Below are 27,466 nucleotides of genomic sequence, written 5' to 3'. Positions count from 1 at the left end.
ATGATGAATAATCAGTGAGAATACTTTATCCAGAATGGCAACCATCAAGCTAATAGCTTATTTACACAAACAACAATGTAAATTGTCTACTCATAACCGGTACGGACTGCTTGCACGCAAGCTCTGCCATCAAAGACACCAAGAAAAGTTTTACTCTCATGTCAGCTTCTGTTTTTGAGAGCGTGCTGATATGAAGAACGCAGAAAGCATTCTGAGCACAGCTTTTTTTTTCCCCCCTCCCTTTCGTCTTCATTGTTCTCTCTCTCTTTTGATTAATATCTGTACAGCAAGCTGGATTTAAGAATTTCAAGGAATAAAGAGGAGTGAAATAGCCAATAGTTCAATTGGCTGCAGGATGTGCATATTCGATGATGATACTGAAAAGGTTACGTGCAAATAGCTCCTGCAGTCAAAAATATGGCTGTCAATAAACAACACTGAGCATAGTTACCAAACCAAGATTAAATTAAACACAGTGCCCCTTTCGTTTATTCTGAAAACACTGCAAAACATATGGGAGCAAGAAGAGGAAGTCCATTTTGCTCCATCTAAGCCTAGTTTCTAAAATACTGCCTACTGATTAAATGAAAAGAAGTAGCTCCAGGGAAACTAGCAGGAAGCAAAGAGAGCAAAAAGTTTAAAAATCAAGATTTCTTACATTATGTTTCACATTTAGCTTCTCACATTACTATCACACTTCTTTTAATTCTCTCTAGTAATTGCTATTAACATGATCCTTCAGAAGAAGAAATACATACGTCAGATATTAGTTAGCAAAGTGTGCTGCAGAACTTTTCTTCTCAAAGGTTTAAACTCAAATTAGAACTGAGATTGGAAAGGAGGATTTGTTTCTATTTTTTTTTTAAACAAACATCTTCCAGAACGTTGTAATCACAGAACAAAGAATGATGAAATAAAGTCATGGTTGTGGCCTCCTAACGCCCAGTGGTTCAGAGAGCTAATTAATTTTTCATTTTATGTTCTCCTTTCCAATGCTGTTTGTGTAATGCCTTGCCAAGGTGAGAACTGCTTTATTGATGAAGACAGAAAGCCTACAGAGCTGAACAAAAAGTATTCAGTTGCAAACCATTGGAAACATTTAAAGAAAGACTACCAGAAACGAGACTTAAAGCAAGAAATTATCTACAGCACTCTGCTAGTTACTGATGTTTAATCTAAAAAGAATGAAAACCTATCTCCTCCCTCCTTTGCCAGCATAAAATTGAGGATGTGTAAAAATGAGAAAGTTTACATTTTCAAGGTATTTTTCAAATGCTTAAAAAGCTGTAGTCATGCAAAACACTCAGACAAATCATGGCTTTTTGAAACTGTAAGGGGTGACAGAACTCTGAAACAGGCTGCCCAAAAGAGATACATGGCCTGCTTCTCTGGAGATATTCAAAACCCACCTGGACATCTCCCTGTACAACCTACTCCAGAGAACCTGCTTTAGTGGGGGGTTGGAGTAGCTGATCTTCAGAGAGAGGTCCCTTCCAACTCCTACAATTCCATATCATTGTGTTTCTGTGACAATTCTCGAAGTCAAAAACCATGACAACCCCTTAAATAGGAAAGCACTTAGAATACAGTTTAAAGGACATCCAGAAATATAAAAACAGTCTCTGAAGATAAAAAAACCTACCATCACTGAATGCATAATACAACACCATACAATATTTCACAAAATAAAATGTTCAATTAAATTCCAATTTATGTATTTCTCCCACAGTGATCTACCAGTAAAATACATAGTAAACCAATATAACATCAAATACCCTCCTACTTTGGGCACTGATAACCATCGTAGCTATCAAAAGTAGTTTGACTGCCTATTACTTGCCACTGTCACTACAACTTAGACAGTGTTAAACTTGGGATATGGTGCTGAAATGTCTAACAAACTCTGTTGTTCCTCAAGACCTAGAGAAATAAAAATACTGAAAGGCTTACCATGCCAACTAAAAAGTTAACTTTTACCAATGCACCGATTGTTGAGAAGTATTTGGATACAAAAAGTAAATTACAATTAACTTACATATATTATAAAATAGCAATCTAGAGTAAGAATAGTACAGTTCTTCCAAGTGTTTAAAAAGAAGCAGTAGAAAAAAGAACAACACAACCAACTCCCAAAAAAACTACAAAGTGACCATACTGCTCATTATACTCTTTGAAGGGACAAGGGATGGCAACAGACTCAAGCTAGAAAACTTTCAAAACAAAGGATGTCTTAACTTGGAAGTGTTATGTCCACGCACAGGAAACATCCAAACAAAAACACGAGCTTTTAATAGCTCTTGCCCAGAATTCTCAGTTATTTTGTCACCACCTTAAGAAAAAAACTGCCTTGAGTTGTGTACTTCTGGACTAGAATTGCCTCAGCAGACAGTTACAAAGGACATCTAGTGCTCAGCAATCACTCTGAGCTGAATTAACTTGAAGCACACTTCCTGTTATTTCAGCACGTAGATTACAACAATCCTCTAGACTCCCTGCTGCTGCAAAGCCACTCAAAGCTCTCAGCTCCCCAGAACAAAATAAAGCATCTACCATCAAAAACAGTATGTACATCATAAATTGCTACTGACTTAACAGGTAAAGATATAAATAAAAAGAAAGACCAACTCTCTTCAGCATTTGTATCATAACACGAATGAATTCTGGACAATGGTGAAGTACACAGCTATTTCACAGAAACTGATATAACAACATTCCCAGGGCAGGCATATCTCACATGGGAAGAAACCAGATTTTCTTAAAGTTTTTCTACACACGAAATTAATGGCACTGCCTTTCTGAGCCTCATCACTATTTCTTCAGCAGTATTTTACTTTACAGAGAGTTCAGATAAAGCCAGATTGTGGCAAGTACTCCTTCCCCCTCAACATTCTTTTACCCATTTGCTTTGTTTATGTGTCAAAGCTATTCCATTTGAAAACGGATGCAATTTAGAAAAGTCTTTATCACTTTCCATTTAAAAATCGAAAGAAAGTAAAAGCCAGTTAGTATTACTGACGTAATGGGGTTTGATTGAGAGGTCTGCAGGCTTTTATCATTGGCATTTTTCTAAAGCAAAACTTTCTCTTACAGATTCAGTAAAAAAGTGTCCTGTTTCTTCTATAACAATTAGAAGATCAGAGGACGGAAGATTCTCATGTATTTTGAAAAGTTTATAACTGAGCATTATAGTATTAGTGACAGTCTTCCTTAAAGCATGTTTTGATAAAGAGCAGACATGGTAAGAGATAAAAAACACATATGGATATTCTGAACATTAGGATCTGAGTATACAAAAGCAAAGCAAAGTCAAATCCTACTTGTGTGTACTCACCAGAAGGAAGCCCTCAGAAATGCGTAGTACGAAACTTAACAAAGGTGTTAATCTAAAAGGCCCAAAGTCTTTGTGGACTGAATTCACGTGCACTGTAGCATCATTTGCTATTGGAATTGAGTAAGTACAATAATTACCTATAACACCAGAATGATCTCTAGGTGTTTACAGAATCACATCGTTCCATTTGTCCTCCTCTTTCCAAAAAGATGAGGTAGGCAGAAGATAATCTAGGGAGAGAAAACAGAAGAAATCAGAACCAGGCACTGAAAAAACCTAGAGAGCTGACTGCCTGTTCTATTCAGACAGAACTTCCATTTGTCCCACAGTTCATAAGCTGAAAGAAAGGAGATTAAAGTGAGCCACTGAGCAACTGCCACCTCAGTTCCTTCCATAACTTACATCATAGAATCATAGAATTACTCAGGTTGTAAAAGATCATCAAGTCCAACCACAGCCTAACCATAGTACCCTAACTCTAACAACCCTCTGCTAAATCATATCTCTGAGCACCACGGCTCTTAAACACATCCAGGGACGGTGATTCAACCACCTCCCTGGGGAGCCTATTCCAGAGCTTAACTACCCTTTCTGTAAAGAAGTGTTTCCTAACGTCCAACCTAAACTTACCTTGGCGCAACTTGAGGCCATTTTCCCTCATCCTGTCACCAGTGAGAAGAGACTTTCCCCGCTCTCGCTGTAAGCACCTTTCAGATACTGGAAGAGAGCAATAAGGTCTCCCCTCAGCCTCCATTTCCCCAGACTAAACAGCCCCAGCTCCCTCAGCCTCTCCTCATAGGGCTGATTTTCCAAGCCATTCACAAGCCTTGCTGCCCTTCTCTGGACCTGCTCCAGTACCTCCGTGTCCTTTTTGTACTGAGGTGCCCAAAGCTGAACACAGTACTTGAGGTGAGGCATATGCTACACAAACAACAAACAGTTCAAAGAAAGAGGGGGAATGAGCGTGAAATCTGAATACATAAACACTCAAGAAACATCACACTACAAGATTATTATTGTTATTTGCAATAACCTTAGTACATTTTCACTACTTTTGGCTAGCTGTAGCTCCAGGAAGAATCTAGTCTGCTGAGACAGCATGCATCCACCTTCTGAATCAAAGTGACCACAGTCACTTTAAGAAGAAAGAAAGCAGCCCTGCAAGGCACTTGCATGCATAATGCGATATCTAATATCTGACCTTCAATAGTTTGATCGTTCCTACCTGCTACAAGGACCTTCCAGCTGCGAGAGCAGTAACATGAACTCACCTGGAGCTCATAACCTCATCACTCCTACATGGTTGCATTTGTTAAGGCCATGCATCCAATTAATACATCTATTTATGATCACCAGTTGCTTTGTTGGTTATATTTTGAATGAAAGTTGAACAATGATTTTGTTCCCATAGGAAAAGTAGCAAGGTTTGCAATTAATGCATTCCTCTATTTGGCTGTAACAAAAGGGAAATGTGATACAGAGGAGATAAACTTTCACCCTGTCTTCTGTAAAGGAAACAACTGAATTTCCTAAAGGCTAAAAAATCTCTCGCTATTGGGCGATATTTTGCTGTTTACGTAATCTCCCTTACCACAACTTGAAACACTGAATTACATTAACACTAACGTGGAGTATCAGAACCACCAAAATATGGTCTGTATAAAAGCACAGTTGATCTAGAGTCAAAGAACTGGCACAGCTTCATCAGTGTACATCATCCGTTCGCAACAATTTGCAATGAGCTTGGAAGCAAAGCAGTTTAAGGCAAGATTTTTTCAATCTCTTTGGATTTTCTTCTTACTTTATATTCATACTCACTGCCTTCCTAACACAATGCTTTCAAATCTATATGCTGGCTGGCTTCAGCAGCGGGCCTGCCCTCGCAGAGGAGTCTGTCCCTCAAGGGACAGCTCGATGATGCTGAACAGGGGCAGAGGAAAGCACTGCCCCAGCTGAGTGTTACTGCCATCAGTTTGGGTCTGCCCTGCGTCCTGCTGCTCAGCATTGTTCAGCAAGCAGAAAACAGGAAAAGCGTCAAGTTGGGAACGTGATCTCCACTATCAGGAATGCATCTCTGAAGTTCAAGCTTTGTTGGCCGGTTTTTTGGTTGGTGTTTTTTGTTTGTTTGCTTTGGGTTTTGTTTTTTTGCGTGTGTTTTAAAACAACTCTTTTATCTCCGTGCATCTCCCGGAGTCCCACTGCAAAAACACCACAAGAACGGAACGGCTGTTCCGGGCGGGATCACTGAACACGTCTTGTGATCCGTTTCCCGACGTGACACATCCCCACAGCACAAAGCGTTTGTCTCCGTAAAAGCTGCCGACGTGACAGCGAGTTCGAGCTTTTTATTCCTATCCACGCTCGTAACAAGATCTGATCGGCAGCTCTGACTGAAAACCAGACTCGGATTTCTGCGCTGTTTCTTCGGACAGCGGGAAGTTGGAGCACCCAGCGGGCTGACAGCCGCTCCGCCCCCGACGATGCCAGCCGGCGCACCCGCCCGGGGCACAGCGCGCCGCTCCACCGCCGCCCGCCCGCGCACCGCCAGCCCGCCCGCCGCCCTCCCTTCCTCCCCCCGCCTCAGCCGCGGGAGCCGCCCCCACAGCCCTCCTCCTCCGCGCTCTCTCCTCCCTCAACCGGCAGCCCCAGCCCCCTCTCCTCGCCGTCGAGCCCCCGCCGCCCTCTCACCTCTCGCAGTCCGGGAAGGGCCAGGAGAGAGAAAAGAAAGGAGGAAAAAATAAAATCACAAGGGAAGCCCCGGCACCCCCCGCCCTCCCGCTGCCGCTCCGTCCCGGCGGCAGCCAGCGCCGCCGCTGTGCCGGGTAAGGCAGCGGGCACTGGGAGGCCGCTCCCCGCTCCTAACGGGTCCCCATGGGCCCCGCCGCCGGCCCCTCCCCGCGGGCGCGCTCCGGCGGCTGCGGCCCCGGGGCCGGCCGCGCACGCGAGGGGAGGGGCGGGGCGGAACAGCGGGAGGGGCGGGGCTTCTCGCCACGCCCACTTCTCGCCATGGCCCCGCCCCCTGGCCCGAGCGGGTGTCCCGAGCGCCGCCCAGCCGACGGCCCCACTTCCGGGCTGATCCCCTCGGCCGCCGCGCGCCCCCTGTCGGCTGGGCGGCGAAGGGAGGCGCTGGTCGTCCTGGGCGGTTTTCCTTCATTCTGCAAGCTGGGCACTCTTGTCTGTCTTTTGTCACAGCGAAGCGAATTATTTCTGTCGTTCTCTCGGTCCTCCGTTTAGTTGAAATAAATCAGCAGTGACACAAGTCACAACATTTAACCTCGTCTTGTGGTGCCGTGAAGTGCTGTGGCAGCCTGTGCTCACCCTTTAATGGGCGCACTCTGACCTGTGCCACACTCCCCATAGCACCTTACCGCTGACTTCTGCCACCCGAAGGTAGAATAGTTTAACAAATTAATAGACTGTGTGACAAGTCAGATGTGCCTCTGACTGATAACGCTGATTTAAGGGTGTGCGAGTTCATTGGCGAAGTGTGGTGGGACGTGTTTGAATCAGATGTATGTCAGGCTTTCATTGCCTAGTTTTTAAGGACATGCATCCTACTTGGCTGACTGCTCCGTCTGCCTCTGGTCTCCATGACCGACTCTGAAGGATTTACTCAGTTTTAGCTAAATTGCACTGAGGAGTTTTCAAAGCCACTAATTGCTTCAAGCTGTGGAAAAAATTATTTACAAGGTAGGCAGAAGTGTGTCCCTGAGTAGGAAAAGTCCCGCTTTGCACTGCAGCCAGCTGTCAGTCCAGGCAGACACCCCCTTACACACACACAGCTGTCTCAGGGTAATCACGTGTAGGCTTAGGTTGTCCTTGGGGCGCAAGGACAGGTCCTGTGCTGTTCACCTGAACTGGAGACTGAGCTAAAACATGCCTGAAAAATGTCTGAGTGTCTCGGAAAGGGGCAGATGTGCACATTACTTGCCAAAGTCCTCCTGCAGTTCCTGAAAGACTTCTTCATTCCGTCTGGGCAGAATAAACACCAGCAAAAGCTAGGAAAGCATAAACAACTAATATGGGAGATACTTCAGGGGCAGCACAGCTTCTCACAAAGCAGAGCTAACTTGCTAAAATGGCATCTAAATGGCTCTGTGGTTATAGTTTGTATCTTAAAGTCATACTGATGACTTTCTGTATCATTGCTGGATGGGGCTTTGGGCAACCTGATCCAGCAGATGTCCTTTGTCCATTGCAGAGTTGGACTGGATGGCGTTTAAAGGTGCTTCCCGACTCAGATGATTCTGTGATTGCTACTTAGGTTACGCCATGGGATCCAACTAAAATCAGTTCATTTTGCTTTCTTTTAATTGATTCCATCACCTAAAATTGCTGCGTTTAAAATTTTGTGTTAACAAATTTGTATTCATTAAAGTTCCATTAAAAGTCTTTCTATAGAATGCATAGTGTGTTAGCTTCCACCTGGCCTTTCTCAACTTTTGAGGCAACTAGGTAATATTTGGGGTGTTTCGGGTTCATGGGACATTTCTTATTTTAACTTCAATTGCATTGCTTCTGTTTGGCAGTACTCACTAGTTAATGGGTTGTAGGAAAAATGCTGTCAGAAAAGAACGGCATTAATTAATTCTCTCATACTGTAGATGCTCTATGTTTGAGAAAAATTGCTTTTACACATATTTTACACTAATATTTCAGAATTATTCTTTGCAGTCTCATCTGGATTTCACTTTTCTAACTGGAAAGTTTAGCTGTAAAATTATGACTACTACATATAGAAATAGTAATGGCTCTTTCCAGACTTCCCATGATGTAAAGGTTAATAACATGCTGAAGACACAGTACAGATTTGTAACGCATCTGCTGTCCTTTGAGAATATAGCAGCAATGATGCTATGAACATCTCATCCTCAGTTCATTGGATTCAAAACATTGCTTATTTACCATACTGGAAACCTGAAGTTGTAATGATTGAAGATTGAAGATACCGTATTGCATGAAGTTAAATATCATATGCACACATCCTGGCTCCACTGCACGTTTATATAAATAAAGCAATACAATCTTAAAATCTCCATGGCTGGCTCATCTGTCTCAGCTTTTTTAGTGAAGTTGTGACTTTTTCTTATTTTATTTTTTTAATCTTCTTGCCAAAGGAGAACAACATTTCTTCACAAAGATGATTATATTATTGTTGAGAAGGTATAGGAAAATGGCCACTAGGGGGTGATGTTCCTAAAATAAAATTGCCCCAGATGAATGAAATGTTTTCTATGCATGAGTTTTCTTGTATTTTCATCCTGATATGTTAGTTTTATCTTCGCTGTTTCACTTGAATCATTCTCAGACATGCCAGTGTAAGGGCAGAACTTCTCTCTCTACAACTTAACATAACAAGGAGTAAAAGAAAAAGTCATATTAGAGAACGGAAATGGATAGATGTTGTTTTGCATAAAGCCCACACCAAGCTGAAAGCTAAACCAGGAAGGAAGTTGCCACCACTGTGCTAGATGGGAGCGCGTCAGTGGCATGTGCTTGATTTTGAGAAAATCAGAACTCTTCAGATTAGCACTAGGAGTACTCACCATATTTATTTTATGTTTACCTGAGTTCTTCAAAGTCCATGAAGGTGAGTGATCAGCTTTTAAAGGACCTCTTGCTTGTTCTGAAGTCCAATTACAAACGAAAAGTTGGTGTGTGCTTTCCTGGAAGTGATAGCTATGATGCTAAACTTTCATGAACTTAGTAAGACATATAGAGAGAGAGATTGTTTTCTTTAGATTTTTAACCAGCAGAGTTAATTACAAGTAGTGATTTGAAAGGAGTTTGCTGTTTGCTTACATACATTGCAAAATTTTTGGTAGCTATATGCATGCAACTGTGCTTTTTTCTTGCTTCCTCATTAAGTCAGTAGTTGAAAGACGTATGTTAAGTAGAAGCTACCCATGTCTTTAAAAAATAAGTGTTTTTTTTAAATCCCTGAACACAAATGCCTATAAATCTTCATACAGTTACTACCTGGTGTGAGATATAACCCATGAAGGAGATATGCAGAGGTACCACGATAAAAAAGTAGGGCAGAATTGGTATTATAACTCAGTGAATCAAACCTATTAACAGAAATCCCAAATACATATTGGTGATCCTAAAGGTCAGTAATGTATTTAAGATGAATACAAAATATATGAGTGTAACTAATGCATTCAGCGCTTTCTTAAAAATTCATAAATAAATTAATATTAAAATAGCTTTCTCACAGCTGTTCCTAAGTAAGTTTTTGTGTAAGATAAATGTTATAATAAAAAGAATCCCCTTGACAGCTGGTGTGTTCCTAGACATCACTAAATTACTTATGAAGCAATTTTTTTTATGAAGTAATTTTCTGCAAACAAATTAATACCAAAATATACCAAGATTCGATTACTTACATTTACATTTTTATTTTGATTCACCAAAACCAGCCACCGTGAAAATGGCTGGAATATAATTTATAGATTTTCATAGATAATAAACCAACAATCTTGGTAAGCTATCATAAGTTTCAAACATTATGAAAACAATCATTCATCTTAAGATGTTGGAATAATGAATGTTTTACCTCCACGCAGAAGTGATCAAAGGAGTTACTAGCACAGATGATGCAAATAAACAATGCCATGAATATTACCAGAAGAAAACATTGGCATTATTGTCAAACATTCAAGAGTAATTGCATTTTTCCACTGTGATTGTTCCAGATTGTCCTTCTTGGAGTTGCTTCACGTTGCAATAACATCATCATTGCAATTCTGAAATTTATGTATGGTCTTAATCACATTATGTATCAAATAAGATGAATGTGAGCAGAGCGTGCACTGAATTACATCTGTAAGATTAGAATCATAGTCGTGTTTTGGATGTTCTAAAAACTATAGAATAATATAAAAGACTGTGCAACGATGTCTGAATGATGTGAGAACGTAAATACAACGAACAATTTAAAATGAAAATTCCAGGGAATTCGGCTTCTGGTTCACTGAAAACCTTCTGGGAGCTGTTTTTAATTCCAAGTGTATAGCAAGCTTACAATGTACAGAATTACTTTCCTGAGGTTTTTCAAATTGCTGGTTACCATAGGAGGCTGTGGACATTACTTCCCTACAAAATTTTGTTACTGGACATCTTCACTGACATGTGAAAAGTAGTCACTGTGCCTTCTATGATCAGCTCCTAAATGAGTAGTTGAGACCTTGTTCCACAGGCTCGTCTAAGATCACATAAACACTGCAGGTACTTCAGGGTTTTGATGTAATGTAAGTGAAACCACTTCTTTTTTTTTCATTTTTTTTATTTTTATTTTTTTATTTTTTACCCTAGGGAAAGTTCTAGCATTTATTTTGACTCCAGAGTGGGAATAAAAATGGAGATCATGCCTTAAAGAGACATTTTGGTGGAAATCTAACCCAAGCTGTCAAAAACTTATCATAAGAAAACAGCATCGCCAAAACTGAAACTTGTTTCCTTTAAATTTGTAAGGCAACAGATCTATTTGGCTGAAAGTGTCTGAAGCTTTACACTACCTCGGTTTAGAACAAGGTGTTGGTTTTTTGGAGCCCGGCGCTCTCAATTCTGGTCTTGTCCTCCGGGTCTGGCTATTTGATGAACAGTGTCCCCTATAAATCTATCATTGTGTACTCCCCATGTTGTAGTGTAGTTCCCTGCCGTCTCTGACATATTATGTGTTTGCTGCCATTTCTGCGAAGAAGTGATAAAAATGCAATTTTGTATACTGCTGAATTGATTTGAAACCGAGTATCATAGATCAAAAGGAAAAAAAAACAACCGTTAAGCTGATCCAAAATGAAATATTTATTATTTTCTTAGAGGGAAATAAGTTTGTTTTTTTTATTGTTTTTTTTTCGTTTGTTTTGGTTTTTTGTGGTTTTTTTTTTTTACAAATTCAGATTTTCCCTATGAATAATTTCATTTTAATGGAATTGGATTTTCAGCAGAAAACAAAACAAAAAAACTAAACAAAGCCTTAGTAAAGGATTTAATAACCAGAGAACTTCTGAATATTAAATATATGGGTTACAGCTTTTTCTCAGTAAAGTTCTTAGAAGAGGATGGTAAACGGGACAGCATTCAAACTTAATCATTTAGCATGCTCTTTACACTCTGTAAATTGGCTAACATTAGGCAGCTCTTGAGCCTCTTTGGTCATGTGGAGCACGAGATGCAATGGAGTTCATGGAGCTGTGCACAGACCCCCTTACCACAGTCAGCAGACTCCCATGGCTGTGTACAAACTTGGTAAAAGGGGCCTGGTGGGGAACTGCCGTTTGCCGACCTTGAAAGCTGTGGCGGTAGTCTTTGACCAGTTCCCCACAAGCATGCATGCCTTGCCAGGAAGGTAAACATTTTCTGTCTGATGCTGGCTCATCTGACTGGAGGATGGCTGCCCAAACCACCTCCTCCAGCTGGAAGAATTGGGTCTCAAGAGCGTGCTCTGCTCTTGGATGTGATGGTCAGATCAAAAGCATTTTGAGGAAAATATTTTGACTTCCTTAATGGAAAGATAAAATCCCAGATTTTTTCTTACCTGCATACATGATATATCTTACATTTCAATATACTGTGTTGAGTTTATCACTTTCGGATGTAGTGTTAGTAAAGTGAAGGTAACTGACTTTGGCACTGGATTTTGGATTCTATTTCTGCTTCCTGCCTGAAATCCTTTGCCGATCTGTTTCTGAGGCCAGTCAGCTCTGATATGAGCACAGATGGCTGTTGAAACTGTCAGATTGCAGCTGAATACTGGAGCAATCAAAGGCTGTTTTCCTGTCTATACATAAGGATTTATGAACATATCACTCATAATGAGTGTTAGAAGCAGAATTTCCACATCACAGAGATGCAAAGATACTGCCAGAACTGGAAGCTTAGCTACAGTACTATGAGTTAGCACCGCATCAACTCATGGGAGGGATTATTTGTGTTCATAAATACATATTTCATGTTGGAGTCCCAGAAGATTTTTAATCTTCAATTTCTTTCATACTGAAAAAAAATAGTTCAAGGTTAACTCAAGTAGAAATACACAGTTCATGTAATAAAGCCTTGCTTTCATGTAGAAGATGGTTAAAATAACATGCATTAATAATTAACACTATGTGGTTGGGTTTTTTTGTTATTTGTTAGAGTTGCATTAATGTGCTTCGGCTGCAGTAATTTGGTACTTTGGAAACTCAACTAACAAAAACACAGCGCATTAAGTTTCATGATTGAATGGAAAATAAAGCAGGAAGGGTGTGGCTGGAGGATTCAGCAGTATTTCTGTGAGTTTCGGTGTCGCTGGAGAGAAAGTTTTCATTCTCGTAACTATTTTACAGTGCAGTCACTCTTGTCATTTGCAGCTACATGGTTGCAGGGCCATTTCCTGTTTTAAACATGAGAGCACAGTGAAATCTGAACAACTTTGCAGCAGGAATGATGCTAGAGATCACCACAAATGCAACTCAGTACTGAAAGATATCCCATGTAACTAAGCAATAAAATCCAGCATGCGTGTTGGGAGAATGTTCTCTGCTTGCTTCCTCTTGCTTGTTGATGCACGCAATATTCTGCCATAACCCTCAAGAAGTGCATTTCATTGTATGATGTTTAAAAGGTATTTTACATGATACTTAAATGCACTTACTTATCCATGTACTCTAAGAGATGGTTTTGCTAATATAGTACTCTTTGTTTTTCAGCTAACACTGTAGTTGTGTCGTGCATGGATACCTGTTCATTAAATAACACTAGCTTTCCACTTTGTACTTTTAATACTTCTTGCAAAAGATCGCTGCCACAAAAAAGAGAAAATCGGGTTGTCTTACTGAAGACCATTGTAAATCACTCAAATTTCCAGAATATTCCATGTATTTGCCTGTCCTCTAGTAGGGAACAACAGTCAAATACTAAGTACTCAGAGCCTGAATCCAGCAGAGATGTGAATGTTGATCATCAAGAATCAAGATTAATAGGTAAAAAAGGTAAGTAGGCAAAAAAAAAAAAGTACTTTATTTGGAAGTAGTTAACTATAGCATAAGATGCATGGCTTGGTTTGGTAGTTGAAGAAATTGATAATATGGTGCTGGTTCTTCATTGTCTTTGCAAAATCTCCAGATACTGCTATTTTGGGTTTGTTTGTTTGTTTTTTGGCTGGTTGGTTTGATTCTTTTTTTTTTTTTTTTTTTTTTCCTTGTTATCTTTCTTTGCATTGCTGCAAAACAGAGGATTTATGTCAGCTTTGTAGTGGCAATAATTTTTGGCTGTCATTTCTTTTCTTTGAGGATCTTTTGTATGGGGGAGTGTTCATTATCTTAAGGTCTGCATGGAGTTCTGTGTGTTTTCCTTGTCCAACGATCTCAGTTGCAAATTTGACCTCTGCCAGCTGGGTTTTATGAATGCATTTTGATCTCCCTTTTTTCTGCTGGATTTTATAAAATATTTATTTGTAGAGTTTTATAATTTCTGATGAGTTTTCTTGAAAGGTTTAATTTTAAGAGTCACTGTGAATCTCTGCTTTCTGATGGCTGATACTGTGTGATTAAAAGTTGTAATCAAGTATCCGAAGAAATAAATCAAAGATGCTAAGTCCGTAGATGGCAGCTATGCAGAAATTAAAAGATCGGAATGACCATTTTTCTGCATATAATCTATGATGTCTGTAAAGGTTCGGTGGCATTTCTTGTTTAATAGAAGGCAGCAGTGAGTAAGGACAAGCCCAGCAATATGAAACGCTTAGCAACATCCACAGTTTTTCAGTGTAGTAGCAATATATTTCTTCTGTGCCTTATGCACTTGCAGTATATCTGAAAACATTTGGAGGAGGAGAAGCTTCTGAATTTTGCTTTCCTAACATAGACACCAACAGGGGCAAGAGGCCAAGACCTGAATGTGAGAAATGCAGTTCTCTTCACACTGCATTATATCCTTATTGAAAAATGGAGCTGTCTTTCCAAGCGTGGAAAATACCAAAACAAGAAAATACGTGGACAAACTCTGTTCTCATTTATACATGTACAACTCTAACACTTCTGACAATGTCTCATTTACCTGTATTTGTTGTTAATCTTCTGCAAGCCTCACAGTTTGTGGTTTGAAATGAAACAAAGGCTTTCTGCAACTAAAAGCACGTGGGCTGGATGTGCACTGCAGATGTCTATCATTGTACAGCTTTTATTGTTTCTTTTCTTTTGTTGCTCAGTTTTTGGCTTTGTTAGCTGTGACAACATATGACAAAGCAACCAAAAAAAAAACCAAAAACCAAAAACAAAAAACACAACAAAAAAGAAAGATTTGAAGCTGGTTGTCAGATAAAAAAACAAAAAAGACAGTAATTTGCTGGGGAAATGTATTTTGTAAAGATAATCAGTACTCCTCATAACTGTTCAGGATGATTGCACATTATGCCCTTTTGTCCATTGTATTATGGTCAATAATGTAAAAATGCACTATTTACTTTCTTAAATAAGACAGAGAAATTGATTGCTCTGAGAGTTGTCTCTCATTGTATTCTGTTATTCAATAGATTTTTTGTTTGTTTTTTGTAAACTTATAGTTCCTAAAGCAAAAGACTCACCTGAAGTGAACACAGAAGATGCTACGTCTTTTTATAAATATTTTAATTTCACCATGCTTCATGCAAATGAAGAAGTAGAGCTTAGCACCTACTACATTCTGGAAATCCACATCAACAACTCCATAGTCAGAGGAAGAAATGCAGCTGAAGAATACCTAAATCACTCTTGTCTCATGGCTATGATCGATGACCAAAACAACTGTATGAATATTTCACTACAACTGAAATCTTACGTGGAATGTAAGTTGCAACAGAGATTCAGAAGGGAAATCAAACTTGGAAACAATTTGCATCTTGCAAAAAATTTGCGTTCGGTAGCTATCTGTTTTCAGCAACCATCTGAAACTATTCCACAACAAAACAATACAATTTTGATCATCCCTTAGTAAAAGACCATCCTTAGTAGTCAACTGACACTTTTTGCTATGTTTTGTTGTTTCTTTTTTCCTAGAAACAGGGCAGAAAAATAAATGTATGTAAATTTTTATATATATATTTTCTCCACTTAATGATGACAGACTTACAAATTGCTCATTTGAAAAAAGCTGGAATTACTTTTTTTCCTTTTCCCTCCCCCACAATGGCATAACTGCTGTCTAGCAGGTAAATTAAACAACTTCAGTTAACTTTGAAGGCAGAACAACCAGGAGACATGTTTGACTTTTCATAATGTTGTGCAGCAACATCCTACTTTCAGCATTACTTAAAAGAGAAATATTCAGTTGAGCTAGGTTTAGTTTTCCCAGAGGACAGCCTGACAGCTATTTAAGTTTCTCTTTGTGCTGCAGGAGATTGCCTGACCACAGTCAGGCCTTTCAGCCCATCTATGCTGCACTTTCCATCGGGGAATTGCTAAATTACTACATTCACTTAGTTTTGTAAGGCAAATGCATTTTATACTATGCCTTTGCTAGAGATGTTAAGTGTTTTTGAGGTGGATAAACCAATGTAAAATATTTCCGGGTTAAATCCTAGTAAAGAGAGGGCAGTTTAATTTTTTTGTTTTAGTTGTTGTTTTGTGCTTGTTTTTTAATAGAAGTAGCCCGCTATATGAGTATAGTTTTCAACTTCCCACTAACTTCAAAGCTATGAGCTCACCACCATTCCCTAGCAGTAATTTCAAATTAGCGATAAAAATTAACAGCTATTTTGCTTACTTCAAAACAAAGCTAGAGAGACACACTGAGCTTTGACTGGGAACTACTGGCATACAAGCCAATACAAGTTGCTACAAAACGGAGTACAGTACCTTGTCTGAAAGGAGAAGAACTAAAGGACTTCTATAAAAAGTATTTTTTAGTTATGAATTCAGAGGGATAAACTCTGTTTTCTTGAAAGCCTTTTTTGTAGTTACCTCTTGACTTCTCAGAGGAGAAGGCATTCAGTGGAAGTTAATATAGGTCTAATTATAGTCTTATACAAGAGAGGAGAAACAGTGGTTTGGCTCTAGCCAGTAATGTGATTTTATGAGTCGTAGTCAAATTGTTTTGTGTACTGTTGGTTTTTTTTTTTTGTTTTTTTTTTTTTTTTTAATATTTTATTAGCCAACGTCAAGGTATACATTAACATGCAGCTGCCAAAGAGGTTTCAAAGGTCTTTTGGTGAACTGGGGAGGAAAGTTCCCCATGCCCTTCCTCTGTGGTACACAGTTCTGGCTTGCAGTAGGTACCGAACTGATTCCATAGGAATGTGGGTGAATTACTGCAGTAGCCATAGTCCAAAAAAGCAGCTTCCCTCCTGCACATGACCGGCCTCCCACCAATTCTTCCCCAAAGTAGCTTTTGTTAAATGAATTCCCAATGGGGTTTCTATGGGAAGTATTTTCTTACTTTTTTAATAAGAAAATGTCTATATATAATATTTTTCCTTCTTTGATATGTGAAGATGGACCTGGAAATTGAGGGTGCCAGTACAGACGAACACTGAAGAGTGAATTGTTGTTTTCTGTGTCCCATTAAAGAGCAAACAGAGAGGATATGTATTTTCCTTGTTTTACATGAAATATAAACATTGATTTTTGAAGCATTTTCTTACTGGCTGCATGTAAAATACTGATTTCCAGATTAATTTAATCTCTTCTACGTTTTATGGACAGATCCAATGTGTGTGGCAAAGATCATTTGGCTCAGTATGATTCCAGTTGTTATTGTCTTGACTGTTTCAGTCGTCATCTACAAAATAGTCCAGGAAAATGGCCGAAACTGTAAGTAACAAGTTTATCTACATGAAACTAAATATCTACATTATGAACAATCTACAATAACAAAGCTGTTGATTATTAATGTATTTTCAAACAACAGTATTTTAACTGTAATGAGGTAGATACTTCTGGAATACTCAGATGATTGAACCCTTTCATCTTTGAATTGTGGATGCAAATTCAAGCTCTTCGCTGCTAAATGAAGTCTGGTTGTTTTTGTTTTGTTTTGTTTTATTACAGATACCAGTAGCCTATGGTCTTTGGTCTAAAGAACTTCAGGTTTCAGACTCATTTCAGTAGATGAAATGACTACGGCTGAGCTTTGGTCTAAGTCTTAAGCAGAAATGCCAATGACCAATACAAACAGATTTAAATACCCCTTCATACTCAAAGTGGCTCTAAACCTAACTTTGCTATGGAATAGCTTGTTATGAAATGGAAACAGTCATTTCTATATATTGCCCTTTATTGAACAAAACAGGTTCTTCCTACGCAATTTACTTGAAATAAGGATTCACAGTATTTCTTTTAGCAATATGCCATGGATAAGCAAGAATAAAAGTGTAGGAGTACTCTAAGCATGAGACTTCTGAACAACCGTGATAAAGTCCTCTGCGCAAAATCTATGCAGAAAATTGACCTCTTGTCAGCTGCTGGTCTTTATTTTTTATCAGAAGTCAGAAGTTTTTATCAGCTATGTGGTACAGGGAGCACCATCAGTGTGAAAAGTTTTACTTAACCTCTTACTTAATAGAATAGCTTTCAGATGCTTTTCACTGCAGTTTCCTGAGACTTTCTACTTGTGTCAGCCCTGAGTGGGTAGAAAGCTTCTTGAGAACCAGCACTTAGTTCCTATTAACAGACAGATGTCTGTTCTCCTTGTAGTTGGGAGCTGCAGAATGGAGACCTTGGTCACAAGTGAAATAAAAAATTGATAAGCTACATGCATTCCCATCGTCATCCTAACTATATCCACAGGCAGATTAGTAGTGAAAGAACAATAGCAGTTTAGCTTAAATCACAGCTGAACAGAAGGCAGAGGAGTGCCTACACTCAAGATGTTTCCATGATCAGGATGTTTCTGTGATTTTTTGTATTTACGTATATTTTTAATTAATAAGTGAAACAGTTGCTTAAAATGACAGCCCCTTAAAGAGACAAAACAGTCACCTCATCATGCTTTCTTGGTTTAAATACGTGAGCTTTTATTTATTGCTGGAACCAAGGTCTGAATGCTATTTAGTGTATGTGAAAATTCCATGAACTGTATAATAAGTCTTTATAAGTGGGCTATTAAATGCTCTGGTTTGAAGGAGTTTTATTTGCATTTTGAAAGCTACCACAAATGTCATGAGTGTGATTGTCTATGCTTTGAGTCATAACATCTCATTTTTAATGCAGAGCTGCTAGTAGTGATGATTAATGATTTACTACCTTTACTCTTAAACACTGGTTTTTGATTAAATGTAGGTCTTTTCAGAATCGTTGTAGGCACAAGCAGGAAGGAAAAGATACCCTTTGGGGGCTTCTGATTTCTGATTGGCTTCCTGAACATTTCCTGTTAGTAAAGGAATACAACATCATGTACAACATCAGTATCTTACTGGCAAAACGACCAGAACATAGAAATTAGATTTAAAATTTTTATTCCTTATATGTATATATTATGGCATCTTTAATTGAAAGTCTACATTCTGCTTTTTTCAGTGGTGCCTGAAGAATCTGTCAGAATATTACTATGTGCCTAAAACAGCTGCTATGAATTTTTACGGTCAGAGTTCAGTTAGTACTTTTCTCTTAATTTCTGAGCACAACTGAAATCTGGTAAGGAATGTGGAATTATTCATTTTCTCTTGAGAGATTCCAAAATATTCTGTTCGGCAGACTCTGAGACTCTCTGAAACATTAATGAAGTTATTTCCAAAAGTGCATAAAATAAAATAGACAAATAAATTTTGAGGAATGTACAACTGATCCATGACAAAGGAACTAAATTAGAAATTAGCTCTTTCACCATTACTCGTCCAGTCTTGCCCTAAAGCCGGTTCCGGAGCTTCCTTTAACATTAAGCATTCATGCAGACTTAGGACTTCAGCATTCACTTGTGTGTTCAAAAAATAGCCTGACCTAAACAGTGCTAATTTTATGAATTCTTCAAAAATGTGTTTGGTTGTTGGTTTTTTTAGCATTCCCAAAATAAAAATACTGGGGCAAGTATGTTGTTGTATGCTGAGACCTGGACTTCTGTCTTTCCAGATCAGTGCTTTTAAGAACAGCTCTATTTTCCTCTCAGTGATACAGAGCTTGTTCTTGTACTGTGCTCCTAAAGGTGAACACCCCACACTAGCAAAGAAGCACCAGTACACTTAATTCTAGCTATTCCACTGTCAGCAGTGTGATTCTTAGTTTCAACTGGAACACGCAGAATGAGTTTTTTGATAACCTTCCAAAATGTGCTCAAGGTACATGTTCCAGAGGAGGAAAAGAATAATTTGAAAAGGGCAAGCATGAAGACGTAAAATTTAATTTGAAAAAATATAAAACATCGGGGTAAGTTTTTTTCTAAAGACCTAATCTCAAAACCTTCCTCTTTGTTTTATTTTTCATGGGAGATGTTGAACAGTTTAAGTATTGGGGGTTCACCCACTTTCCCTCTAATGACTGCTGTATATAATTTTGTAGCTAAGGATATCTCATTGTGTTTAAAACAGATTGTAAGCACAGAGGAGCAGTGACATTTTCTTCTGTTCAAGGGAAAAGTGGTTCCAGACATGCAATAAGAACCATTTCTGCTACTAAAGTTCATCTATTTCCTGGTAGGTAATATAAAAGTGAAATAAAAAGCTAACGCATCTTGAAGTGTGGAGAGTTTAAGAAATGCTTTTTGAGTCTTTCCTGTCAAGGGATGCCTCTCTTTTGTTTCAGAGTTACCTTGATCCTACAAAAACTGGATCTGGATTATGTTATGGAAACATAATTTTATCAGAAATAAATAATTCTCACAGTGAGTCTGCACAAAGACTTATATAATATGGGGGAATGCTTCCATCAGTCTTCCAAGTAGTTTACATTAAGGACCGTTCTCCTTTGATGTTTTGTTGTTGCTGTTGTTTTTAATACTTCCATTTAATTTTGCCATGTTGTGTGCCATATTTAAAGTCTTGCAGCTGAGTGCTTTGCTTGTGTATGGAAAGTGTACACAGATGTAGGCAAACATATATGTATGCTCTATGTATTTATGACTTGACAATATCTGCTACCAAAGAATGGGGTGTACAAAGATAGCAGACTCAGAGAATGGCTCTGCTGGCACTTAGAAGCCCAGTGCTAGAGAAGGATTCCAACAAAGTAAAATGTATGAGTTTTGGATCAGTATTAAAATACGGTCTTCTGAGAGTATGTGCTTAGCACAGATTAATTAAGGGGCATGGCTAAACTCAAAGTTTTAGTTGCAGAAATTATAATTTAGTAATAAATCTCTGAGTGAGGGTAAATTAGGAAATATGGCTCTGAGTGTTACTGGTAAAGTCATGTGCTTCAATAACTTCCATCGATTCTGGTTCCACAAAAAGAACTGTCTTTTCACAGATTAACATTAACATGAAGAATAACAGCTTCGAACGAATTCAAAACAAGAACAGCTACAGAGCCAGCAAATGAAATAAATGGTTTTAAATTTGTCTAGGCTTGGGTACCTTGCTGTTTGTCTTGTCAATTCTTGAAGAATTAGAGAAAACTCAATAATTTCCCTCTGCAACTCAGTAACTCATGGCATTTCAATTTTACCTAGAAAAGAGTGAATAGCTCCCTGTCTGTCTGAGCTCTCCTGGGAGTACAATTTATTCTCCTCTGTTTTAGAGCGCAAGCTACCTCTAAGACATATTTATGAGCTCATTATTTTCATCCCCCAGGAAAGGGATTATCTTCCTGACATCTTTTGTCTTTAGTAGCTTCACCATACCTGTTTTATTAGCACAATGTCATCTTTAGTGCTGAATATCCAAAGGCATTTTTGATTATGAAATTTTATGGAAATTCAAACCTAGTTTTATTGTACTGAAGAGAACAGGAGTCTCATTTTGGTCTGTTGTTCTTACTTCCATGTTCCTCCCGCTTCAGTCTATCCATTTAACTCAGAATGATGCTTAGTTGTATAGACTGCAACAATGGGCCTTATTCTAATGTGATATTCATTAATTTCACACACTGTGATTCTAACGAATCCAGTCAGTTTCCCAATTCATACAATTTAAAGTAGAATCAGAACCATATAGAAAGTGTTTACTTCATTCAAGCTCCTATGTTTAGGATTTGCAGCTGTGATAGTGGGTTATAAATTGTGATAGGTTGCTTATTTGACAGCACTCGATAGAACTTTATTTATCATTAGTATGTAGCTTGAAATCTAGAAACATAACACTGAGATCTACTGAAGACAGTACAACCATCCTGGAAACACTGTAATGAAAATAAACAACTCTGTATTACCAGGGCGTGTGAGTGTATCTCATATGGATGAGAAGATGGACAGATACTTCTCAAAGTTCTGAAAGGATAAGGAAAGACAAAGAAGGAAACTCATACTTGGAGAATAATTTCTTAAGAAGGCTCAGTAAATTAGCAGCTACTGTGTTACTACAAACAGATAATATAAAGCACGTATGTTTTGAATCTGTTCTTGCCACTATGTGCATGAATCATTACTGTCCAGCCCAGTGGCCAGCGGAAAGCAGGAAGAATCTACAGTATATTCTCTATGGTGGGACTGAAATGATGACTTCCCAACTTAAGAAAATCATGGTACTTTAAAGGAATAAGCACATACAGTAATGGTAGGGAAGCTGTAGTGTGTTCTTCTGGTCATGAATGTAGACTGTATTGTGGCTGTTCTGTTAAGCTAAAAAAAAGAATAAAAGTGTGTACAGAGTGGTACAGCACACGTTATCTACACTTTGGATCTGTTGTTACATTTATGTAAGACAGTCCCTTGTATGGTTTAAACTGACAGTGCAGTTTCCCTTTATTCAGCTGCAACAGTACAGGATGCTTTTTGTTCAGTGCAAGAAATTCTTTAAATGGCTGACCTATATTTCCAGGCACGGAACATTTTCATATTGACTAGGATTTGATAGTAGCAGTTCAAAGTATAGATAAAAAAATCAATTTCTTGCTTTGTGTTCATGACAGAGAATCTTAGGGAGATTCCCAATTGAAGAGGCGGTAGAAGAGGTTTTGGAACAGCTTAATAAATTAATAATAGCAATTACAAGTACTAGGTACTATTCCCCAAGGTGTTTTAAAAGAACTCAGAAACTGCTAAATTGTCACGTGTGGCTCACTGCTTAAATCACCTTGATTCCAGCAAAATGGAAGGTAGCCGTACTTACGCTGCTTGTATACCTTTTCCTTAACCCACTTTCACCAAACCACTTAAATACCCTTTCCAGTATTATCAACTCATTAAATATTGCTGTTCTCATATAGCTGTGTCCTAAAAAGAATTTAAGCCTGGAGGCATGGCACATATTACCTATTGGGAATAGGACCGTGTGTATGAACTATATACTAAACTGTTAAAAAGGAGAAAAAAGGAAGAGAAATAGAAAAAGAAAAAAGAAAATAGTCACATAAGAAATACAGATTGCATAAATAAGGGATTTAATACCTATGGGTGAATCTGCCCAGCAGAGTCATACTGGAAGTTTCATTAATGTAAATATGTGGGTGATAAGGTACAGTGTGAGTTCATACTAGAAGTTTACCTCTGTAAATTCCAGATCTTATTTTTCCAGCATAAAAAATGACACTCAGTTGTGTCCTATTTTGAAAGCAGCATAAGGTCTGCTGGAAAATATCCTTTTCCACTTCTGTTCTAGAAGAGCACTGTACAGAAAGGGAACCATATTGCTAATATCATCATATTAGCACTCTACAGTCTTCGTGAGCTATCTTAGTTCAGACATAATGCCTGTTACATTGCTGAAATTGTGTCTCACTTCTCCTCTCATTTTCAGCAATACTCCATTGGCTCACAAAGTCATACTTTGGCTCATTACATTTTGGTATACAAATACAGGATTCCCTGTCTCACTCTCTGAGTCTGCTCACAGTAATGCAAAATTAATTCCAATGTATGTTTTCTTCTGATTATATTATGACGCTCCTGGCTTTCAGCCGTGTCAAATTAATTCATGTTGTTACTGCATTTAACGAAACAGACTTTGAACTTATCCCAGTCATGGTACTGAGTATTCCAAAGGCTGTACTTATTGAAGCAGTAGCATTTTTAATTGAAATTTCATTAGCCTGTGAATTACAAGATGTATTTGTATGTTCACATCTGCGCTACTTATCTGGAATCTTAGAGTTGTAGATTTTCTCTAGTGAAAATAAATGTAGCCCAGTGTCAGCAAATGCACACAGTACTTGTCTACTTCATGGTTTGCTGAGCTCACTGCTAGCAAAGACCAGCATCAGTATTTTGGCCTCAATTCCTGGCGGCAATGGAAGATCCTTCTGAAGGTTAGTAGCTGTTCCCAATACAACAGCAAGAACAGAAGCCACTCATCCCTTGGGGTCAGGCTGGGGCAGATGGCCAGCAGTTCAGGTGGCTTTTGGTGCTGAGGAGGTGTTTTGTTTTTCTCATATGGGAACGGTGGGGAACCTGAAGAACAAAGGCCACCTGCAAGGTGATGCAGAGCTCAGATGCTGCAGTCTTAGCATAAAATGTAGTTAAAACAATATCTTATATAGTTTTATTTTAAGTTACATTTTAACTTAGCAGTTAAAACTATCCAGTGAAGCAAGAGACTGGTACATCAACATTTATATCTACATTTCAAAGGAAAAAATAATTTAAAAAAAGCCCAAAGTATGCCATTACGATAAAAAATAAAAATAAAAGACAACACGTTAGCGAGTCTGAGTGTATGGCTCAACACTCTTGGTTCAGGATAAGAGAAACTGAAAAGTAGAAAAACAGCATAAATGCTGGAAGCAAAAAGAAACATTTGCAGTTCTCAGATACAGAAGTTTTAGACTCTCTAGGAACAGGAGAAGTGGGGAGGCTTGTTTAAAACACAAACTATAAAATGCTAAAAAAGACCTTCAGCCTCTAAGCAATTGTATGGTAATTTTATAACTCGTTCTTAAAGAAGAACATCGTGGGACCACAGTGACAACTAGGACTCGGAGAATAAAACCTCAGGGTTTCTGGCCTGCCATTATCTTTCTGGACTGTTTAGATTTTATGACATCCATAACATCTGCATGAAACAAACAATTAGATACATTTCCCATCAGTCATTTGAATTCCTGTATTGTTTGCCATGCTATCATATTAAAATAATAGTCTATAGCCTAGAAGATTAGAGGAAATGGGCCACATTCGGCCATCACTCTGAGGCACTGCTGCAACTTCAGGTTAGTTGACAGACTGGAAGTAGAAGCAATCTCTGGCTCAAGAGTGTCAGGGCTGCAATCCCACTGAATTCAGACTCAGTCCTTGTAATCTGCAATACATTTTCTTTTTAGCATGAAGACAGGCAGAATACAACTTTTACAGTATTAATTAGATGCAAAGCCAACACAGGAGAGATTAGTTTGATCTTGACCAAGTGAAGCATTATATATTTGATTCTGACCCTTCTCAGTTAGTTTCTGACATAGCTGTTGTCTTTGCCGCTGTAACTTAGATGAATAATGCTGAATAATGAATAACGGGAAAAGCAAAGCTTATCATGATGTTCAATACTAAACACAGACTTGCATGTTTCAAAGATGCAACATTTCCAGAGAAAAAAATGTAAAGCTTAATCACCACTTTGGGTCTTTTGCTGTTTCAGAAAGGAGAATAAAATCAAGAAGGGACAGGTAATCTTAACGAGCTATTGTAGCTCCTGTATGCTTTCAGTTGGATGCTTTTAAATGAGTGGTCTTTTCTTTCTCTGTTCAGTTTGCGTGCATGCAGAGCAGTGTTACACATAGGTTCTGAAGGGAGTATAAGCCTACATTCTCATTCTTTGGGGTCAGCCTGGGAGTGAACTAAGATCCGTTTTAAAAATCTTCCCTAGTTTTATTTTAACTTTGTTTTTTACATTCTGTTTCTTAATTACCAACATCCAAACTCCACTTTTTAATTGCATTTGTAAAAGAGAGATGCTCAGTTGATACAGAAAGTGGAGAAGGGATGAAGCTAAATGTAAGTGGCACAGTACATTCTCCTGTTATAAACACAGCAGAAAGCCACTTGTAAGTTTACTGAAGTTATGAATGGTCAGAGACAGGGTGGACCTGAAGTTAAAATATTTGGGGTTCTACTGTAGCTCTTTGAAAATTGCATGATTGCATCAATAACTCTGACTTCATTAGCCTGGCAATATCGTTTCAGTCCTTCTTCATCTGTACTCCAGTAAGATACTATATCAGCATCCGTGTTGTCTGTTTGATAAAGGCAGCACCGTGTCTCTCCCTTTTTCTGAGGTGCATGCTGTCATCTCTGTTAACCATTATGTGACAGCCAGATACTCTCCCTGTACATATCACAAGTTGTCTGAGGCCACATCAGATGTTCCTGAGTGACGATCTAGGCTGTCCTTGTGTAATTGGAAAGTTTACACTCTGAATTTCAGTTGTTTTGCTCAACTGGCCAATGGTAGGTTTTTGTATTTAGTGAGACTTCTAGTTAAACCTGAATTTGCATGTATTTTCACTACTAGTAAACATTTCATGAACAATATAGTTGCCTTCCTGCAAGCTGCTTTCCATAAAGACTTAAGATCAGCATGTTGTAGTCTAAATAGTGTGCAGAAGAAGAGAAATACCAGAAAACGGTTATTACTTGCAGGACTTCCAGATGTATATCTGCATCTCTAGCCACTGAAATCCTATTGAAAGATTGGTTATGCACCTCTGTATTGTATTCAGATAGCTCTCAATGATTTTCAGACTTGCATATTCAAACAATCTGCACATGTATTCACTGTTTAACAATGCGGATTAAACATTTTAACTTATAACAGAGAAGAACAACAAAGAACTGATTCCACTTACTGCACAGGCCATGAAGATACTGCCCATAATTCCTGAACAAGAACACTGTCATCTGAGCACATCATCTACTGAAGGTATGTAAGTACCTTACAACGCTCAAATTTAACTGTTTGCCTCATATTTTTAGAATTAGTATTAAGCAAACACAGACTTACAGAATCACAGAATTGTAGGGGCTAGAAAGGACCTCTGGAGATCATCTAGTCCAACCCCCTGCTAAAGCAGGCTCCCTGCAGTAGGTTGCACAGGAAAACATTCAGGTGGACTTTGAATATCTCTAGAGAACGAGACTCCACAACCTCTTTTGACAGCCTCATCGAGTGCTCTGTCACCCTCACAGTAAAGAAGTTCTTTCACACGTTTGTATGGAACTTTCTGTGTTATTGATTGTGTCCATTACCCCTTGTTCTGTCACCAGGCACCACTGAAATGAGCCTGGCCCCATCCACTTTGAGTCCTGCCCTTTAGATATTTGTAAGCATTAATAAGAACCCCATTCAGTCTCTTTTTCCACAGGCTGAACAGTCCCATGTGTCTCAGCCTTTCTTCATAAGGGAGATGCTCCCAGCCCCTCATCATCTTTGTGAATCTCCACTGGACTCTTTCCAGAAATTCCCTACCCTTAAGCTGGGCAGCCCAGAACTGGACACAGTTCTCCATCTGTGACATCATCTGCTCAAAAAAACTTCTTCTTCTAGCCAAGTATATGAGACGACATACAAGAAAATGTGTTTTGTGAGAGCTAGATGGCAAGAAAACAAAATCAAGTTTCTATAAACTAATCTGTCAGCCTTTTAAATGCTGTGTGCCCCTGAAAGCAGCAGTGCTAATTCTGACACTGTTTTCCTGGTACAGAACATTGAATCCCACACTTCAGCAATTTGCTGAACAGAACAATACAGATTACTCAAATAAGTAATACAAACAGACTAACATCAATTTTATAAATAGGGTTATGGCTCTCTACATAGATTTATATTAATTTTCATGGTGACTTTTTTAGGTTAAAAGCTTAAGAAGCTCTTTACATGTATTTAAATTGGATGATGTATTTTCAAAAACAAATCATACTATCTTTTCTACGTATTAAAAAAGTTGATGTATGCTTGGTTTTTTTTGCTCTCCATATAGAATGATAAGCAGCAAAGCTGTGCACTGGTAGCAGAGCTAAAAAAGCAAATTGGAACAGCAAATGCTGGCAAATAATAAATGAGATAGATTCTTTTTTTTGCTTCTGAAAGAGACTAGTTGGGTTATGAGGCAGCATGTTATCATAACAATGCAGGCAATTTTTAAGTGGTTCCCATCCATACAT

At 38.5% G+C, this 27,466-nt stretch overlaps 2 protein-coding genes across 3 annotated transcripts in view; one reads left to right on the top strand and one right to left on the bottom strand.

Annotated features, from left to right (window-relative positions):
- KLHL5 (kelch like family member 5) overlaps positions 1-6,281 on the bottom strand; it is a 47,585-nt gene extending 41,304 nt beyond the window's left edge. For both annotated transcript variants that reach the window (XM_072334601.1, XM_072334602.1), the window contains exons 1-2: positions 6,020-6,281; positions 3,469-3,561 (exon numbers count right to left, since the gene is read on the bottom strand). The gene's annotated coding sequence lies outside the window, so the exon portion shown is untranslated. The remainder of the gene's footprint in view (positions 1-3,468; positions 3,562-6,019) is intronic.
- On the top strand, positions 6,203-27,159 carry TMEM156 (transmembrane protein 156). Its single transcript, XM_072334415.1, has 8 exons — positions 6,203-6,505; positions 8,768-8,921; positions 13,027-13,308; positions 14,880-15,140; positions 16,996-17,103; positions 19,812-19,916; positions 26,121-26,225; positions 27,155-27,159. Exons 1-8 carry the CDS (start codon positions 6,203-6,205, stop codon positions 27,157-27,159), a joined length of 1,323 nt encoding a protein of 440 aa, XP_072190516.1.
- The last annotated feature ends 307 nt before the right edge of the window (positions 27,160-27,466 follow it).

The sequence above is a fragment of the Excalfactoria chinensis genome, chromosome 4 (genome assembly GCF_039878825.1).
Source record: "Excalfactoria chinensis isolate bCotChi1 chromosome 4, bCotChi1.hap2, whole genome shotgun sequence".
Lineage (NCBI taxonomy): Eukaryota > Metazoa > Chordata > Aves > Galliformes > Phasianidae > Excalfactoria > Excalfactoria chinensis.
Note: the sequence above shows the minus strand (reverse complement) of the source record. Positions and strands in the feature narration are given on the sequence as shown.